The sequence below is a fragment of the Panthera pardus genome, unplaced genomic scaffold (genome assembly GCF_024362965.1).
Source record: "Panthera pardus isolate Hobbes unplaced genomic scaffold, ASM2436296v1 HiC_scaffold_24, whole genome shotgun sequence".
Taxonomy (NCBI): domain Eukaryota; kingdom Metazoa; phylum Chordata; class Mammalia; order Carnivora; family Felidae; genus Panthera; species Panthera pardus.
This window is the reverse complement of record NW_026526810.1, coordinates 67,039,865-67,056,381: the sequence shown is the minus strand read 5'-3', so window position 1 is coordinate 67,056,381 and position 16,517 is coordinate 67,039,865. Positions and strand designations below refer to the sequence as shown.

At 55.1% G+C, this 16,517-nt stretch overlaps 1 protein-coding gene across 10 annotated transcripts; it reads left to right on the top strand.

Annotated features, from left to right (window-relative positions):
• Nucleotides 1–528: 528 nt before the first annotated feature.
• Nucleotides 529–16,154, top strand: ADCY4 (adenylate cyclase 4). 10 transcript variants are annotated; one of them, XM_019429286.2, is made up of 26 exons: nt 529–654; nt 960–1,169; nt 2,457–2,654; nt 2,771–2,932; nt 3,576–3,725; nt 4,167–4,315; nt 4,394–4,505; nt 5,199–5,326; nt 5,479–5,637; nt 5,896–6,028; nt 6,231–6,404; nt 9,098–9,141; nt 9,259–9,345; nt 9,546–9,615; nt 9,978–10,075; nt 10,747–10,831; nt 10,928–11,065; nt 11,888–11,998; nt 12,257–12,441; nt 12,637–12,721; nt 13,194–13,352; nt 14,663–14,809; nt 15,104–15,211; nt 15,305–15,419; nt 15,732–15,856; nt 15,948–16,154. In XM_019429286.2, the coding sequence occupies exons 2-26, from the start codon at nt 1,011–1,013 to the stop codon at nt 16,098–16,100; spliced, it is 3,234 nt and encodes a 1,077-aa protein (XP_019284831.2). In that variant the 5' UTR covers nt 529–654; nt 960–1,010; the 3' UTR covers nt 16,101–16,154. The 10 variants fall into 10 exon arrangements, 9 of the variants coding, with proteins under 9 accessions (XP_019284831.2, XP_019284836.2, XP_053745281.1 ...); XM_019429291.2 differs by lacking the exon at nt 2,457–2,654 and having other exon boundaries at nt 530–654; XM_019429285.2 differs by lacking the exons at nt 529–654; nt 960–1,169 and having other exon boundaries at nt 1,205–2,654.
• Nucleotides 16,155–16,517: the final 363 nt, after the last annotated feature.

The following is a 16,517-nucleotide window of genomic DNA, read 5'->3' as shown; positions in this document are numbered from 1 at the left end:
ACAATTACTCACCACCTACACTCACCTGCTCCTTGCTTCCGAGCCCTTTGACTCCTAGCTGGTGTCGGGAGTAGAAAGCCATGACTCCACAAAGCTACACACAGACGTGCCTCCTCCCATGGAGCTGGACTCCATGGGAGCATGGACAGTTCAGACTCCGCCACAGCAGCTCATACAGGCAGGAGGAGAGGAGAATGGGAACACCCTTCCATCCTGACCTGAATCCTACCCCCCATTCGCCCCCACATTCTTCCTTACATTCTTGCCAGCTTTCACTCCAGCTGTCCTGCATTCTCCCCACGTCCAAGGGTTCCACTCCGATTTCCACACTTGCTCTTCAGCCCGGCCTACGCCACCCCTTTGCATCTCCCACGGTCTGCATTCCCTTCTTGAGACGGCAGAAGGGGGAAGGTGACGGTGTTAGGGGAGACAATGAGGGAGGGAGGAGGCCTGAGGAGTCCGACTCGACTCGGCACGGGAAGGGGCCGGGCAGTCCCATCCGGGGAAGTGGGAGGGGTCCCCAGGCGCCGGGAGGGAAGCGCCTGCCGCCCGGGGCTCTGAGCCACTAGCTTCTCGGGGATCGGGACTTCGCGACCAGCTGCCCGAGCTCCCTCCTCGGGCGTAACCCATTCAGCTGCGGCAGCATCGCGGGCAGTGAGTTTGGGGGAAAGGGGGAACCCGAGGCTCCTTTGCTTCAACCCCGAATCCCGTCCCACCCGGCCATGAGGCTTCTGCTAGGGCACCTCAGGCAGTCTGGGTTCGAGGGAGTTGGAGCGAGGGATGGGGCAGTCCCCTCACCGCCAACTGGGAAAAGGCTGAGAGGCCACAGGGAGTGCCTGGAAGGTGGGATTGCCGCGAGGTTGGGGAAACGGGATGGAAGTGGCTTGGACCCAGTGAGAGGGGCACAGTTGGGGCCGGCTGGGGCCGCAGGCGGTAACGCGGCCCCTGGCCCTCCCCAGCCCCGGGGCCCGCCCTCCACCCGGGCGACGAGGCGGAGGGCAGGGAAGACCATGGCCCGCCTCTTCAGCCCCCGGCCGCCCCCCAGCGAAGACCTCTTCTACGAAACCTACTACAGCCTGAGCCAGCAGTACCCGCTGCTGCTACTGCTGCTGGTGATCGTGCTCTGCGCGCTCCTGGCGCTGCTGGCTGTCGCCTCCGCCAGCGGCCGGGTGAGCGGGGAGGGGGGAGGCTCTGGTGAGGGGCGCCTTCTGGAGGGTGGTGGGAGGGTCACTGCCTAGGGGGCGTTTTCGGAGTTAGGGCTCGGGAGGGGTCTTCTTTTCGATATGCCTTCTTTGCTGGAATCCAGGAAAGCCTTACTAGGAAATGTAGTGACCCTGGACAAGTCACTCCACCTCTGGGGCCACATTCGCTGGGCTGCTGGGAGAAGGCTGAGCCCTGGGGGTGCTTCTAATTTCTCTCAGGGTACTGACAGGCCTTCTGAGTTTCTGTGATCTACTGGTTCTAGAGTAAATGCAACACCGGATTTTCCAATTTTCCAGAGGGGAAATTACACTGGGCCCTGTGGGAATCCGTTTCCTGGTTTTCTTTCTTTCATAGGGGTTGTGGGGCAGTTGTACCCATAGTCTCCCAGAAGGCACCCTCCCTCCCGCTCACATTTAGTCCCAAAATAAACCCATTTCCAGTTTCTTTTTCTTTCTTTCTTTTTTTTTTTTTTTTTTTTTTTTTTTTTTTTTTTGAGAAAGGGGGTCTTCAATTCAATTCCATTTCTGGAAATATCCTGCTCCAAGTTTTCTTTTCACTTTTTGGAGGCAAGTTGGGAAAGCCAATAAACAGACCAATTCTTGCTGGTCCTCAAAGTCCAGGAAGAGGTGGGGACACAGGGCAGGGACAGCGGTGGGAGGGTGCCCAGAGGTGGGTGGCAAAAGTGTAGTGCTCCCCCCTGGCCTGACAGGAGGGAGGTTCCAGGTGCCCCCTGCTGCTGGAGCACTTCTTGGGTGGGTGGATGGGGATCAACTCCCAGACTTGTCCCCAGGGCAGGGAATCTCCTGAGCAAACTGGTTCATTCCTAAGTGCCTTCTGTAAGGTAGGATTCTTTGGTTGCTTCAGGACCCCTGGCTGGTGCTGGAATTCCTATTTGACAGACGAGAAAGCTGAAGTTCAGAAAGGTCATGGATTCACAAATGGGCAGTATGGGTTCTGAGCCAGGGACTCTGGATAGATGGCCTAAGGCTCAACCACCCCTGCAGCATGCAAGTGAGATATTAGGTTGAACCCTATGAGACCCCAGGCTCTGTAGATTAAAAACAGATTATTGGTGACTTCCTATGGTTCAACCTGATACGAATGGCAAGTCGAGGTGCCCTGTCTCCTTTTGCTACTTGAGTTTGAGACACATTTCAGAAGTGGCCTGGGGGGGCTGCCTGTTCTTCTTCAGCTTGGAGGCGGTCCCCCATACTCCACACTCCAGTCTTGCTGCAAGCACCCTCTCCTCGCAGGAGCTAGCTTCAGACCCAGGCTTCCTGACCACTGTGCTGTGCGCGCTGGGTGGCTTCTCGCTGCTCCTGGGCCTGGCTTCCCGGGAGCAACGACTGCAGCGCTGGACACGTCCCCTGTCGGGCCTCGTATGGGCAGCGCTACTCGGGCTAGGCCACGGCTTCCTGTTCACTGGGGGCCTGGTGAGCGCCTGGGACCAGGTGAGAGGAGCGACAGGTGGAGCAAGGGGCAGGAGGACAGCCAGGCCAAGAGGAGGGAACAGCCCAGCTGCTGGGCTGGCCGAAGCCAGCAGCTTCCTGTGCCCTCCCTCCCCCAGGTGTCCTTTTTCCTCTTTGTCATCTTCACCGTGTACGCCATGTTGCCCTTGGGCATGCGGGATGCCGCTGCTGCGGGCCTTGCCTCATCGCTCTCCCACTTGCTGGTCCTGGGGCTGTACCTTGGGCCTCAGCCGGACTCAAAGCCTGCGCTGCTGCCACAGGTGAGCACACCCATAGTACCTGCTGCGCAGTGGGCGGAGGGGGGCGGCCCCGCTGCACGCACCGTTAGTTCCTCTGAGCGTCCACCAACTTCTTGCTGAGCTGGGACTCCGGGGTGAGGCGCCCGCTAAGCACAGAGGACAAACACATACACACCCAGACAGTGCGCTCATGGGGCTGGTACACCAGGGCAGCCCGATGCCTGCAGAAACCAGAAGAGGCCTCTGGGTCCATGGGCAAGTGAGCTCACCCGGGGACCAGAGTAGTGGGGACAGATGCGGATGATGGAACCTTCACAGAGAATGTAAAAGTCGGAGATTGAGTGGTTTTGCGCTGCGAGGGGCGGGGGGTGGGGGGGGGGGGCGGCGGGTAAATACTGGAGTAGTATACCAGGCAGAGGAAACATATGTGAATGGTTTCTAGACCTAAGAGGCCATGTTGGTGCACAGCCAAGTCTAGAGCAGGGGTATTGGGGGAGGAGAAGCTCCCCCTATGGACCCCACAGTGTAGCACAGATTGCCTGGAAATTCTTGGGTCTCTGTGGAGTCCTCCTCAAGCGTCTTGGAGACCAACTCCAGGTATGCACTTAATCACCCCCACCGCCACCCACGGCCAGCATCCTCTGAGGCTGACCCTCACCCACAGCTGGCAGCGAACGCGGTGTTGTTCCTGTGCGGGAACGTGGCGGGAGCGTATCACAAGGCGCTGATGGAGCGCGCGCTGCGCGCCACGTTCCGCGAGGCACTTAGCTCCCTGCACTCGCGCCGGCGGCTGGACACCGAAAAGAAGCACCAGGTTCGCTGGGCCTGGGAGGCTGGGCCAGACTGTGGTGTGAAAAGGGGTTATTTATATCATTCAGCCGGGCCCCTTTGGAAGCCGAATGACTTTCAGCAGGTCACTTACCCTTCTCTTTCCTCCTTTGTAAAATGTGGCTACCGCCCACCTGGGAAAGTTGTGTTAAGTCTCAAACAAACTGAAGCCTATGAAAGCACTTTTATGATAGTAAACAAAGAACTCTTAATTCTGGCATTGGTTCTGGGAGTTCAGTCCCCAAAGGTGATTAGTGCAGGGTGGGATGTTGGAGCCCCAGCTCTATGTGATGGGAAGGATCTTGGGGGAGTACTTTGGGGAACACCTAGTGGTACTGGGGAAGTGCTGGGTTCCTAGTTCGTTGGGAGGCTGGGACTTCTGGCTGTGGGTTGCAGGAGGGTTGGTGTTCATTGTGACCTCCTCCAGGAACACCTTCTCTTGTCCATCCTTCCTGCCTACTTGGCCCGAGAGATGAAGGCAGAGATCATGGCACGACTGCAGGCTGGACAGGGGTCACGGCCAGAAAGCACCAACAACTTCCACAGCCTCTATGTCAAGAGGCACCAGGGAGTCAGGTATGAGAAATGATGGCCCCAGGGAAGGGGGCTGTGGGCTGAGATCCTGGCCCCACCGACACAGTCTGTCCTGCCCAGTGTGCTGTACGCTGACATCGTGGGCTTCACCCGGCTGGCCAGTGAGTGCTCTCCTAAGGAGTTGGTGCTCATGCTCAACGAGCTCTTTGGCAAGTTCGACCAGATCGCCAAGGTCAGAGGGGGCCTCCCTCCCCACCCAGGGATCTTCAAGTGCCCCACCCTGGAGAGCCCCTTCCAAGGGAAACACCTGCCTCCTCAGATCCCAGTCCCACTTCAGAGCCCATGTATTCCAATGGAAGATATTCCAATGGAAGTAGGAAACCCTCTCAAACAACCCCAGCTGTGGAGCTGCTCACCACACACCTCAAACCTGGAAGAGACTTCTCAACAACTCCACAAATGTCCCAACCACAACACCCCCAGATATGCTCAGAGCCCTGACGTAGGTGTCTCTGGACACCACAGCCAAATCTAGGGGGATGTTCAGATGTTCTAACCTTAGGGAGCCCTTCCAAGGGAAATGTCTGCCCTGTGTAACCTCAGCCCAATCCAGCCACCTGTTCAGACCCCCAGGGATGCCCCCAAAAAACCTAATCTTGGGTGTCACCCAGAAAACCTCAGTCTTGAGGCTACTTTCACATGCTCAAATCTGAATACACCCTCCACATGCCAGAGCTGGGGGAGAGCCACAGACCTCAGCCAGTCCCATAGCAAGTTGAGAGAGTCCCTAGATCTGACCCAGAGACTTCCGGCCTCAGAGGTTCTTCAGGAATGCCACATTTGCTCCCACTCCTCCCAGCTCCCTCGTACCTCTGGCCTCTAACCAGGTGCCCCCCTTCCCCTGCACACACACACACACTCCCAGGAGCATGAATGCATGCGGATCAAGATCCTGGGAGACTGTTACTACTGTGTCTCTGGGCTACCGCTCTCCCTGCCAGACCACGCCATCAACTGCGTGCGCATGGGGCTGGACATGTGCCGGGCCATCAGGTCAGCTCAGGTGGACGGGCAGGAGGGTAACAAGGGATGGATGTTGGGGAGGAGCAGACAGGGTAGTGGAAGTCCTCCTAGAGGGAGGGAGGGGTATGGCATGGGTAGGGATGAAGGCAGCATTCAGATTGTCCCCTACATACCCTGCTCAGGAAGCTCCGGGCAGCCACTGGCGTGGACATCAACATGCGTGTGGGCGTGCATTCGGGCAGTGTGCTCTGCGGAGTCATTGGGCTGCAGAAGTGGCAGTATGATGTCTGGTCCCATGATGTCACACTGGCCAACCACATGGAGGCGGGTGGCGTGCCAGGGTGAGATGTGGGGCTGCAGGAGGCCACAGGAGGAAACCAACCGGGCCTCCCACATGCTGTCATCCTGTTCATAGTTTCCTAAAATGAGCACAATCCCACGTGGGGCTTAGGGAGATCCTGGCGTGCAGGGAGTGGGGTCGGGAGACACTTCCGGTAGCACAGGGCCTTGCTTAAAGTCAGACCTCCAGGAAGGCTCCTTGAAAGAAAGGAGAGGTTTGCAAGCCCACCGTCCTGACTCCCACTGCCCCCTCCTTCCAGACGAGTACATATTACAGGGGCTACCCTGGCCCTGCTGGCAGGGGCTTATGCTGTGGAGGATGCAGCCATGGAACACCGGGACCCATACCTTCGGGAGCTAGGGGAGCCTACCTACCTAGTCATCGATCCCCGGGTAAAAGCCCAGCCTGGACCCCATGGGCTGGCCCATCCTAACCACCCGCAGCCAACAGGCCTGATCTCTTTTCCTACACCAGAGACTGAATTCCTGGGTCCCAGTGTGTGCGTCAAGGGGGAGGTGACACAACCTTCCAAGAGATGTGGGGAGAATGTGGAAAGCATTTGTGAAATTGACTCTCAGCCCTCCTATGCCCCAGGCTGAGGAAGAGGATGAGAAGGGCACTGCAGGAGGGTTGCTGTCCTCTCTTGAGGGCCCCAAGATGCGTCCGTCACTGCTGATGACCCGCTACCTGGAGTCCTGGGGCGCCGCCAAGCCTTTTGCCCATCTGAGCCACCTAGAGAGCCCTGTGTCCACTTCTACCCCTCTCCCGGTAAGTGCACTCCACTGCGAGCCCTAGCACTTACATAACCCCACTCCACTGCCTCTCCCAACCTCCCCCCACCCATCCAGTGAGTCACTTGATGACATCCTAAGGTCCTGAACTGTCTGGTTGCCCCAGTCACTGGTTCAGGCCTTTCTTTACCCTTCTTTCCAGAGACAGGGCAAAGGTCACTGCCCTCTGAGCTCACTTGAGATGCAAAATCCTATAGGCACCATGTTCACTGTTCCCCAAACTCCACTCAGGAAGCCTTCCCTCAGTACCCCAAAGGTATAGACCATACTTCCTCTTGGCTCTGAAGCCAGCACTCACACCCAGTCCTACCAGGAAATGTCTCTGTTGAACTCCCTTCCTGAAACCGCACACTCTTTTTTAATCCCCACTAGAATTGGGAAGGTGGGGGCAAATCAGTTGTTGCCCCTACTCTCAACATTTATACAAGGATTAAATGAGGTGACAGTGAAAATCACATGTGGTCTTGAAAGAAGTCACTCTGAGCAGGCAGGGATTGAGGAGAGAGGGAAGAGAGGTAACCAGGGCTTGGTTGGCTGACCTTGTGCATAGCACCTTCCGGTAATCATGACCCACTAGTGGAGGAGCCTGGATCTCTCCCACCAGCTGGCTCTTCGTGTTGGTGCTTGGTGACAAGCAGCCAGAACACCCACGCATACAGGTACTGAGGCTGTGTCCCCAAAGGCTTGCCCCAAGATTAGGGTCCTCAGCCTGCTCTTCTCCATTTTATCTGATCTTCTCCAAACTTTTCCAGCCACCTTTCTGCAGATCTTTCTCTCTGAATCTTCTCTGCCAGGTAGACCCAGTTGGATATATGGGATGACTTCAGAGCACCCTTTCTGTGTTCCATCTCCGCCCCCCCACCCACCCACCCAGCAGGAAAGCAGGCCAGAGATCCGTGAAACACTGTGGTATGGGGGGACATTGGCAGCAGTGGTTTAGGAGAGTACCTAATTCCAATCCTTAACACGGGGTAGGGGGGACGTCAGAAGGGTTAAGCGGGCAGGAGGGAGAAGAAGAAAGAATCCAAGACTCTGCTGACTATTGCAGGATAGAGTCTCCAGCATGGAGGCAGAGTAGAGGGTGGGCTTTGCTGGGAGCCCAAGAATTGTGAGACAATGTTAGGTGCAAGTGCAATCACCATGGTGAGAGGCCCCCTAGAACCCATGCCAGACCTCCCTGAAACCCCACTCGTGTGCAGGCTAAGAAGTGTCAGGGTGGAGAAGTAGGAACTCCTGGTTCGAGGGTAGCTCCCAAGGCAGGACCTCACCAGCCCAGAAATTCACTTCCAAGCCCGTGAAGTACCAGGCCCTCAGTCAAATGTTAGAAATCCTGAGAATCACATCAGCTTACATTTAAACAATGGGGAACCTTGGGGTGGTGGGGCAGTGTTGGTGCTAGTATATAACATCCATCCATCCATCCATCCATCCATCCATCCATCCATCCATCCCCACGTGGGTAGAACCCACGAACCGCAAGATCATGACCTGAGCTGAAGTCGGTCGTTCAACTGACTGAGCCACCCAGGCACCCTGTTCCTTCCACACTTTTAAAGCACCTACAATGTGGCAGGCACTAGGCTAGTTCTAGAGAAGACAGAAATGAATAAATTGTTTTCTCTGTTTTCAAAAAACAGTCATTGAGCAAGGTGGAAAGGCAGGTAGGTAGTTTGAAGAACGTTAGGCTCAGTCCTGGATGCATAGATGGGCTCATACCTAGAACACACCCCTTAATCTCCCTCCTTCCCCATACACCAAGTTTTGGTTTGGGGGGATGATGTGGCCCCCTGTGACCCTGCTTCCTTCACATGAGCCAGGGGAGCAGAAAAGAACAGTCACAGACTCCTGGCCCTGGGCAGTGGCCGTTGGCTTCGTTCTCTTCTTTGGGGCTTGTCTCACCTGCTTTACTTGCCTGCTTATTTTCATATGTTTGCTCACGGTGCGCATTTGTTTTGGTGCAGGAAAGAATGACTGTGACCAGGTTTGTCTCTCTTCCTTTCTCTTTCCCTTTCTTCTAGACTTTTTGTCTTCTGCCCCCACCACTTCCCAGCTCAGCCTGACCACAAGCGAGTCAGAACTTTCTCACTGTCACTTCAGTTTAAACCAAGGACTTTTGGGATTTGTTCAGTCCTTAGGGAAGATGACAGCCACTCAAGCTTACAGAAGACACAGAGTTGCCTCACAGGGGGTAGAGACTGAGGAAATAAAAGTATAAAGACCCTGGGTGTCTAAAGAGTCCAGAAGACACTGTTTTTTAAAGTTTATTTATTTATTTATTTTGAGAGAGACAGAAGTGCAGGCAGGGAGGGGCAGAGAGAGAGGGGGACGGAGAATCCAAAGCAGACTGCACACTGACAGCACAGAGCCCGATGCGGGGCTCGAACCCACGAACTATGAGATCATGACCTGAGCTGAAGTCAGACTCTTAAATGACTGAGCCACCCAGGCGCCCCAAGTCCACAAGAAATTTAAAGAATAAATGTGGTTTGATCCTTCCCTTAAGGGCAAATGGGATTTGATGGAGAGAGGAAGTCATTAGAGGCAGGGAAAACACTCATGCCAAATGCTCAAGGCCAAGGACATGTGTAGATATGGAACCCCTCACTGCAGAGAGGCTTCAGGGATGCTCAGCATCGCCTCATCCCCCTCTTTGCTGTGTTCTCCCAACAGGAGAAGGCCCTGGCTTCCTTTGGCCCCCAGTGGAGCCTGGACCGGTGAGGAGGCCCTGGGGTGACCTGCCCCCATCCATCCTGGGGGTTGGGGGCTGCACCTGCTTCACCCAGATATGTTGAGGGCCTCCTGTGGTGACAGGCTGGGCTGTCACTCTGCAGGAGCCGTACCCCCCGGGGGCTAGATGATGACCTGGACACTGGGGACGCCAAGTTCTTCCAGGTCATCGAACAGCTCAACTCTCAGAAGTATGGAGAACAGAAGAGGACTGGGAGGGGTTGGGAGCTGGGCTTCTGTGGTACAGGAGGGATGTGCTCCCCTAATGACCCAGAGGGAAGGGGGGGGGCTTCCCTACTCTACTCCAGGGAAACATGCACCTGACCACCCCTCCACCCACCTTGCCCTGTCCTTTCCTTTCCGGGGCTCATGGCCCCCCACCTCCTACCAGACAGTGGAGGCAGTCAAAGGACTTCAACCCACTGACACTGTACTTCAGAAAGAAGGAACTGGAGAAAGAGGTGGGCTGGGGTGGGTGGGGGGTGGCACAAGGTTACAGAATTTTCCAACCTTAGTGCCTTGGCCTTGGGAAGGGGGCAAGCCCTGTGGTCCCGCCTCACCTCCAAGGTCTGCTCAGTTTGTGATCCTGGGGTGAGGGGCTTGTACCTCTCTCCAAATGGCTGTCACCCTATAGATTGAATTTCTAGGTGGGGATGGGAGGGAGGAGGGCAGTTCCTTGGAGAACCAGTAGGGGCTACCTGAGACTGAACTGGAGGGTGGGTGGGGAGGCTGAGACACCCGTTCTTGCCTGGAATTGACACCTGTGAGATGATGGGCAGCCCTAGTGGCCCCTGTCTCCACACTGACCCCCCTTCCCTTCCAGTACCGACTCTCTGCACTCCCCGCCTTCAAATACTACGCAGCCTGCACCTTCCTGGTTTTCCTTTCCAATTTCATCATCCAGATGCTGGTGACAAACAGGTGAGAGCCCCAGGCAAGAGGGGCCCTGATTCCCATGTATAGACTTTTTGATCCTTGACTCACATTTTCTTCTTTACCGACGTTCCCTTAGTTTCGGACACTGACCCACAGAGGAAACATGTGTTCTGGGGAAACAGTGATAATCATAGCCCTCATTTTACTATCGTACATCTTGTGGGCTTTCTGCATAACCCAAGCACTTTCACAAGCCTGTCTCTCAATTCAAACAACTTTTCAATGAAGCAGGTTCTATTTTCATTGAGAAGCCCAAATCTCACAGCAAATGAGCTTAGAAAGTAGGTCCTTGTTTTTAGTCCATGGCTAGGAGGGGCTTCAGGGACTTGTCCAGAACTCAGCCAGGTAGAAGAAGAGCTTTGGCCTGAAGGCCCAGAGACTGGCCTGATGTGGCCTTGGCGCCTTTGTGAGCCTCCTGCCCCCTTCCAGTATTGTCCCCACCTTATAGTTCCTGCCCTACCCCACCACTGCCCTAGACCCCTCAACTTTCCCAGAGCATCAGCAGGCAATGCCTTTCATCAGCCCAGTCCCCACTGGCAGCCAGTTCAGATCCCCAGGACTCCTCCTCCCCACATCTCCCAACTGGGTGGCACAGCACCCTCCCAGCACACAGAGCCGATTCTGACTTTCAAGGCCTCACTCTTATCTCCCTTTAGGCCCCCAGCTCTGGCCATCACCTATAGCATCACCTTCCTCCTCTTCCTCCTCCTCCTCTTCGTCTGCTTCTCAGAGCACCTGACGGTGAGGTGGGCTGGGGGGTGGAAGTGGTGAGCTGGGCCCTCACTGTGACCTGGGTGTCCCAGCCCCACGGCTAAGATTCCTGTGCTCCTTCTGCAGAGGTGTGTCTTGAAAGGCCCCAAGATGCTGCACTGGCTGCCGGCACTGTCTGGCTTGGTGGCCACACGGCCCGGACTGCGAGTTGCCCTTGGCACAGCTACCATCCTCCTGGTTTTTGTGATGGCCATTCCCAGCCTGGTGAGGGCAGTGGGGGGCCCTATGTACCCCCATCAGGGCCTGTTCGAGCTGTCAGAAGCTGAAAGGGGACCCCTTGGATTTGGGAGGACAGCCGGAGTAAGGCCAACATTCTGGCAATGTTGGACAAGTATAAAAGAAAAAAATTAATCTGCCACCTGAGCATATCTATTCTGTGGAGGCAGATCTTCACTGTTTAGCTCGCTCACTATGATCTTGTAGCTGAGTCTGGCTGAGTTTTCAGAATTTGTTTTGTTTTGATTATTTTGAACGTTTATTATTTTTGAGAGACAGAGTATGGGTGGGGGAGGGGCAGAGAGCGAGAAAGGGAGGCAGAATCCGAGCTGTGCTGACAGCTCAGAGCCTGACGCAGGATTCGATCCCACGAACCGCGAGATCATTACCTGAGCTGAAGTCAGACACTTAACTGACTGAGCCACCCAGGCGCCCCTGAGTTTTCAGAATTTATAGTCATTCCTAGAATTCTATCCCTGAAAGACACCTTAGGAATCACACCCCCCCCCTCCCACCCCGCCAGCCAAGTAACAGAAGAGGAAGCTGAGGCCCAGAGAGGCTAAGTGGTTGGCAAGAGATCACACAGTGGATCCGTGGCAGACTCGTGCTCAGGACACCTGCTCCTCCCATCCCTGACCCCCCAGCGAGGACCCCTGCGCTAAGCCTCCCTCACCAGCCAGGCATAGCAGAATCCCCCTCTTTGGAGGGGTCTGGCCCTGACCCATCCCTAAGTCAGCTGAACCCCAGCACAAGCCACCATTGTGCCCAGGGAGCTGCCTGCCCACCTCAGCTCTTCACCTCCTTCTGCAGTTCTTCTTACCAGCAGCATCAAACTGCCCTTTTGGTGCTCTCAATGTGTCCTCCATGGCTTTCAACATCTCCTGGGAGCTCCCTGGGTCCCTGCCTCTCATCAGCGTCCCTGTGAGTATTCCTCACAGCCCTGAAACTCTGTCTCCAGAGCCTTCCTTGGCCCCTCCCCCACCTCCTTGGTTGAACGTTCCATCCTGTGGATTGGGACAGACGTAAATTACAGTCGGTGTGTGTTTGTGTGTATGACACCGCCTACTCCCGAGATAGGTCGTGGGCCCGGGGAGGGGCAGGCCAGGAGCCCCGGGATATTCTCCCACCCCTACCTGTGGGATATGCCCCGCCTCTTGACCACCCTACTTGGCCCCACAGTACTCTATGCACTGCTGCGTGCTGGGGTTCCTGTCCTGCTCCCTCTTTTTGCACATGAGCTTCGAGCTGAAGTTGCTGCTGCTCCTGCTATGGCTGGGGGCCTCCTGCTCCCTCTTCCTGCACTCCCACGCCTGGCTGTCCGACTGCCTCATCGCCCGCCTCTATCCGGATCCCTCGGACTCCAGGTGTGCAAGGCCACTGGACAGAGGTGCTCAGGCCCCCTGAGAGCGGAGGAGAGCTGTCCTTACCTCCCTGACCTGAACCATCCATCCACAGGGCAAAGGGGGAGGGTGGCTGTAGGCTACATGGGCACTGAGGGTAGGGAGGAGGCCATCGGGAAGGTGCAGGGCAGGGGCAATCCTGATCCGTGGCCTCCTCAGGCCAGGGGTGCTGAAGGAGCCCAAACTGATGGGAGCTATCTCCTTCTTCATCTTCTTCTTCACCCTCCTTGTCCTGGCTCGGCAGGTAAGTCACCCATCTCAGCCCTCCAGGGCCTCCCTTTGAAGGGTGAGGCGGGGGTCCCCATATTTGTGACTTGGTCTCTCTCTCACTCTTTCCCTCAAATCTTACGCCTTCGGGGTTGAGCCAAAATAGTGTGCCCATTGGAAGCTTCTAAGTGAACCTTCCTGCTCCTTTTCTTTCTCCTTCACCCCCCCGCCAAGGGAGGTGCCTTCAAATTCTCCCTCCCTCATCCCTCCCACCCCAACCTAGGAAAACCCACCTATAAGAAAGAATCTGCCGCCAATTCTATCTACCCTAGTTTGAATCTATTTTCAAGGTAGCCTCCCCAGGGATAGTTGCACCTTGAGGCTTCTCTCTAGACTGGGGGGAGGGGGTGTGGTTTAAGCATCAAGGAATGGGGGGAAGGGGGGAGCACACAGGAGCTGAAGTTTCCCGTGCACTGTGTCTCCCCTTGGGCCCCTGCTGACCCTGCCAGAATGAGTATTACTGCCGGCTGGACTTCCTGTGGAAGAAGAAGCTGCGGCAGGAGCAGGAGGAGACAGAGACCATGGAGAACCTGACTCGGCTGCTGTTGGAGAATGTGCTCCCTGCACATGTGGCCCCCCAGTTCATTGGCCAGAACCGGCGCAACGAGGTGACTCCCCACCCCTGACTCCTCAGCCTCAGTTGCCACAGGGACCAATTTTGGATGCAAGCCTTGGCCCTTGGCCCATCCTCTTTGGACTCCCCCACAGTAGTTAAGTGGCCACCCAAGTCTCTGTCCCTGTCACATAGGTGCCTGACATTTTCATAAGCTCTTAGTCTTTGTCTGCTGAGCACAAAGCCTCTGTGTTCCAAGTTCTTACTTAGAAGGAGCATCCTCTCCAACTCATAACCACTCCATGCCTTCCAGAAGCTTCTTCAAGTGTTGATGGGAGTTGTGTGGAGGACACAGTCCATCCATCTCTCTGGACCTGCACTATCCGGGATGGTAGCCATTAGCCATGTGTGGCCCTTTAAATTTAAGTGAATTAAAATGGAAAATTCAGTTCCTCTGTCTCACTGGCCACCTTTCAAGGATCTAACAGCTGCCTATGGCTAGTAGATGCCGTATTGGGCATCCCATATGTAGAACTTTCCATCACCACAGGGTTTCCCATTGGAAGATGCTAATCTATATCCTTAAACATCTTGCCATAGACCATCAGAAGGTCACCCACATAATTGCACCATTTTACTTTTGCCACCACTACTTCACTGTGTCTGCTGTGGAAATGCTCTTGGTCCATCTTGAGGAATGTTAAAAGAAACAGGCCAGGGGCTACTTCACAGCTTCCTGCCCCCACTGCTTGCTCTCTGCTCTCAAGATCAGCAGTAGGTCTACATCTCCTGCCTCCTTCTCTTACAGACACTGGGAATCTTGTCACTGCTTCTGTTTCTAGCTTCACATTGGCTACTAGAAAGCTCAGAGCCAGAATCTAGGACTCACAGGGACTTTATGGCACCCATTTTGTGAACCGACTTCAAATCTTACCTTTATTTTCTTACCTTTTCTTACCTTATCTTACCTTTATTTTCCTTTTGGCCCCTTTTCCCTATTACTTTATCTTCCAAGTTGTAGCTATCTTTGTAAGCTGACTTAGTTGACTTAACACCTATCGGCAATGAGATATGATAGAAAGATGATTCCCACTGACAGGATCCCAGCTCTTGAAGAGACTCCCTTCACGTGGCTATGAGGTGATCCTGACTCCAAACCCCTGTCTCTCCTGGAATCATAATGAGACCCAATCTTTGACTCCTGAGTCACACATCCCTGGGGTAACCTGGCCCTACCCCTCTCCCTCCTTTCCGATCCTTCTTAAATAGAGGGGTAGGAGTATGGACACAGGGAGGAGGGCCCATGCAGGCTCAGAAGGGGGAAGACCATGGCTTGCTCCCTCAACCCAGCATCCCATCCTCCAGGACCTCTACCACCAGTCCTATGAGTGTGTCTGTGTCCTGTTCGCCTCAGTTCCAGACTTCAAGGAGTTTTACTCTGAGTCCAACATAAACCACGAGGGTCTAGAGTGTCTGCGGCTGCTCAATGAGATAATTGCTGATTTTGATGAGGTGACAACTCCAAGCTTCCCCTGGACCCTTTGTCCTGGATGCTAGAATTTTCCACCAGTCCCTCCTGCCAATTTAGTCTCCAGCCAGGGGTCCATCCCCCTCTCCCCGGCCCTGCCACTCCTCCTCCAATCCCCTAGCTCTCTGGAAACTCTGCTCACTATCCACTCTCCCTCCTGCCACCATCCCTGTCCTCACAACCTGGTCCTTTAGTCTCCAAAGGCCTGGGGCTGGGCCTCTGAGAGGGAGGCAGGAGAGAGCAAGAAAGACTGGGGACACAGCTTCCTTTCTATACAGCTGCTCTCAAAGCCCAAGTTTAGCGGGGTGGAGAAGATCAAAACCATCGGTAGCACCTACATGGCAGCTACAGGCTTAAATGCCACCTCCGGACAGGACGCACAGCAGGTACAGAATCCCTTCTTTACCTACCAACCTTCGTCTGGGCTCTCACTGGGGGGTCCTCATTGACCCATCCTGGTGGGCCGGCCCCGTTGCTAGGATGCTGAGCGCAGCTGCAGCCACCTTGGCACCATGGTGGAGTTTGCGGTGGCTCTTGGATCAAAGCTGGACGTCATCAATAAGCACTCTTTCAACAACTTCCGCTTGCGTGTGGGTGAGGACCCTCCCTCGCTGGGGCAGTCTGGAACCTCCTCCTCACCTTCCCAAGCTCTGGCTCCCTTAGGCTCTTTGTTAGCTACTCCCCAGCTCACCCTGGACCCCCTCCAGCCTCATCCCTGGGGATGGAGCATGAAGCTGCTGGGCCAGGAGCTCTGAGGCTCAGCCACCCCTTCCCTAACCCACACCCCTCCAGGCCCTTTCCTCTAAGGCCTCCAGGCCCTTCACCCTAATTCCTAGAGTGTCCTCTTCCCCTCTCCCTCCTCAAATTCGCCCACCCAGGGCTCCTCTCTACCATACCTCTTGTCAGGGTTGAACCACGGACCTGTAGTGGCTGGAGTGATCGGGGCCCAGAAGCCGCAGTATGACATCTGGGGCAACACAGTGAACGTGGCCAGCCGCATGGAGAGTACAGGAGTCCTGGGCAAGATCCAGGTGAGGAGGCTGCATTGGAGGCATGGGGGGGGGGGGGCGGATAAGGATAGGGCCACACCCACACTTCTGACTCACACCCTTTCAATCCCAGGTGACTGAAGAGACAGCCCGGGTGCTGCAGTCCTTAGGCTACACCTGCTACAGCCGGGGTATCATCAAGGTCAAAGGCAAAGGGCAACTCTGCACCTACTTTCTGAACACAGATTTGGCACGAACTGGACCTCCCTCGGCCACCCTAGGCTGAGACCCCATCATCCTAAGATCCTCAATAAAAAGACTCTGGTATGATGGGAGCCAATTGGTGTCAGAAGCTTCTGGTATAGCTGCAGATCACCTTCTCCTTGCCTCTCAGCAAGCTAAACTTGCTTCTTCCCAAGCTAAAGTGAGTGTTTGTGTATATGCAAGGGTGATCATGAGTGTGCTGGAGAGGAGTGATTCTTTTTCAGAAGCTCAAGAAGAGGACTGCCTCAGCCTCCCTGCCTGATTCCAGTATTTTGTACACCTTGGAAGCATAAAGAAATTTAGCCGCATGGCTCAAAATAGGGATTTGTCTTTTCCTGCTCCCCACCCACAAATATTGGAAAGGAATAGCTGAGAATGTCATTTGACCTTTATTCATTCTCTATATACTAAATAAGCACCTATTATGTGCTTACTATAC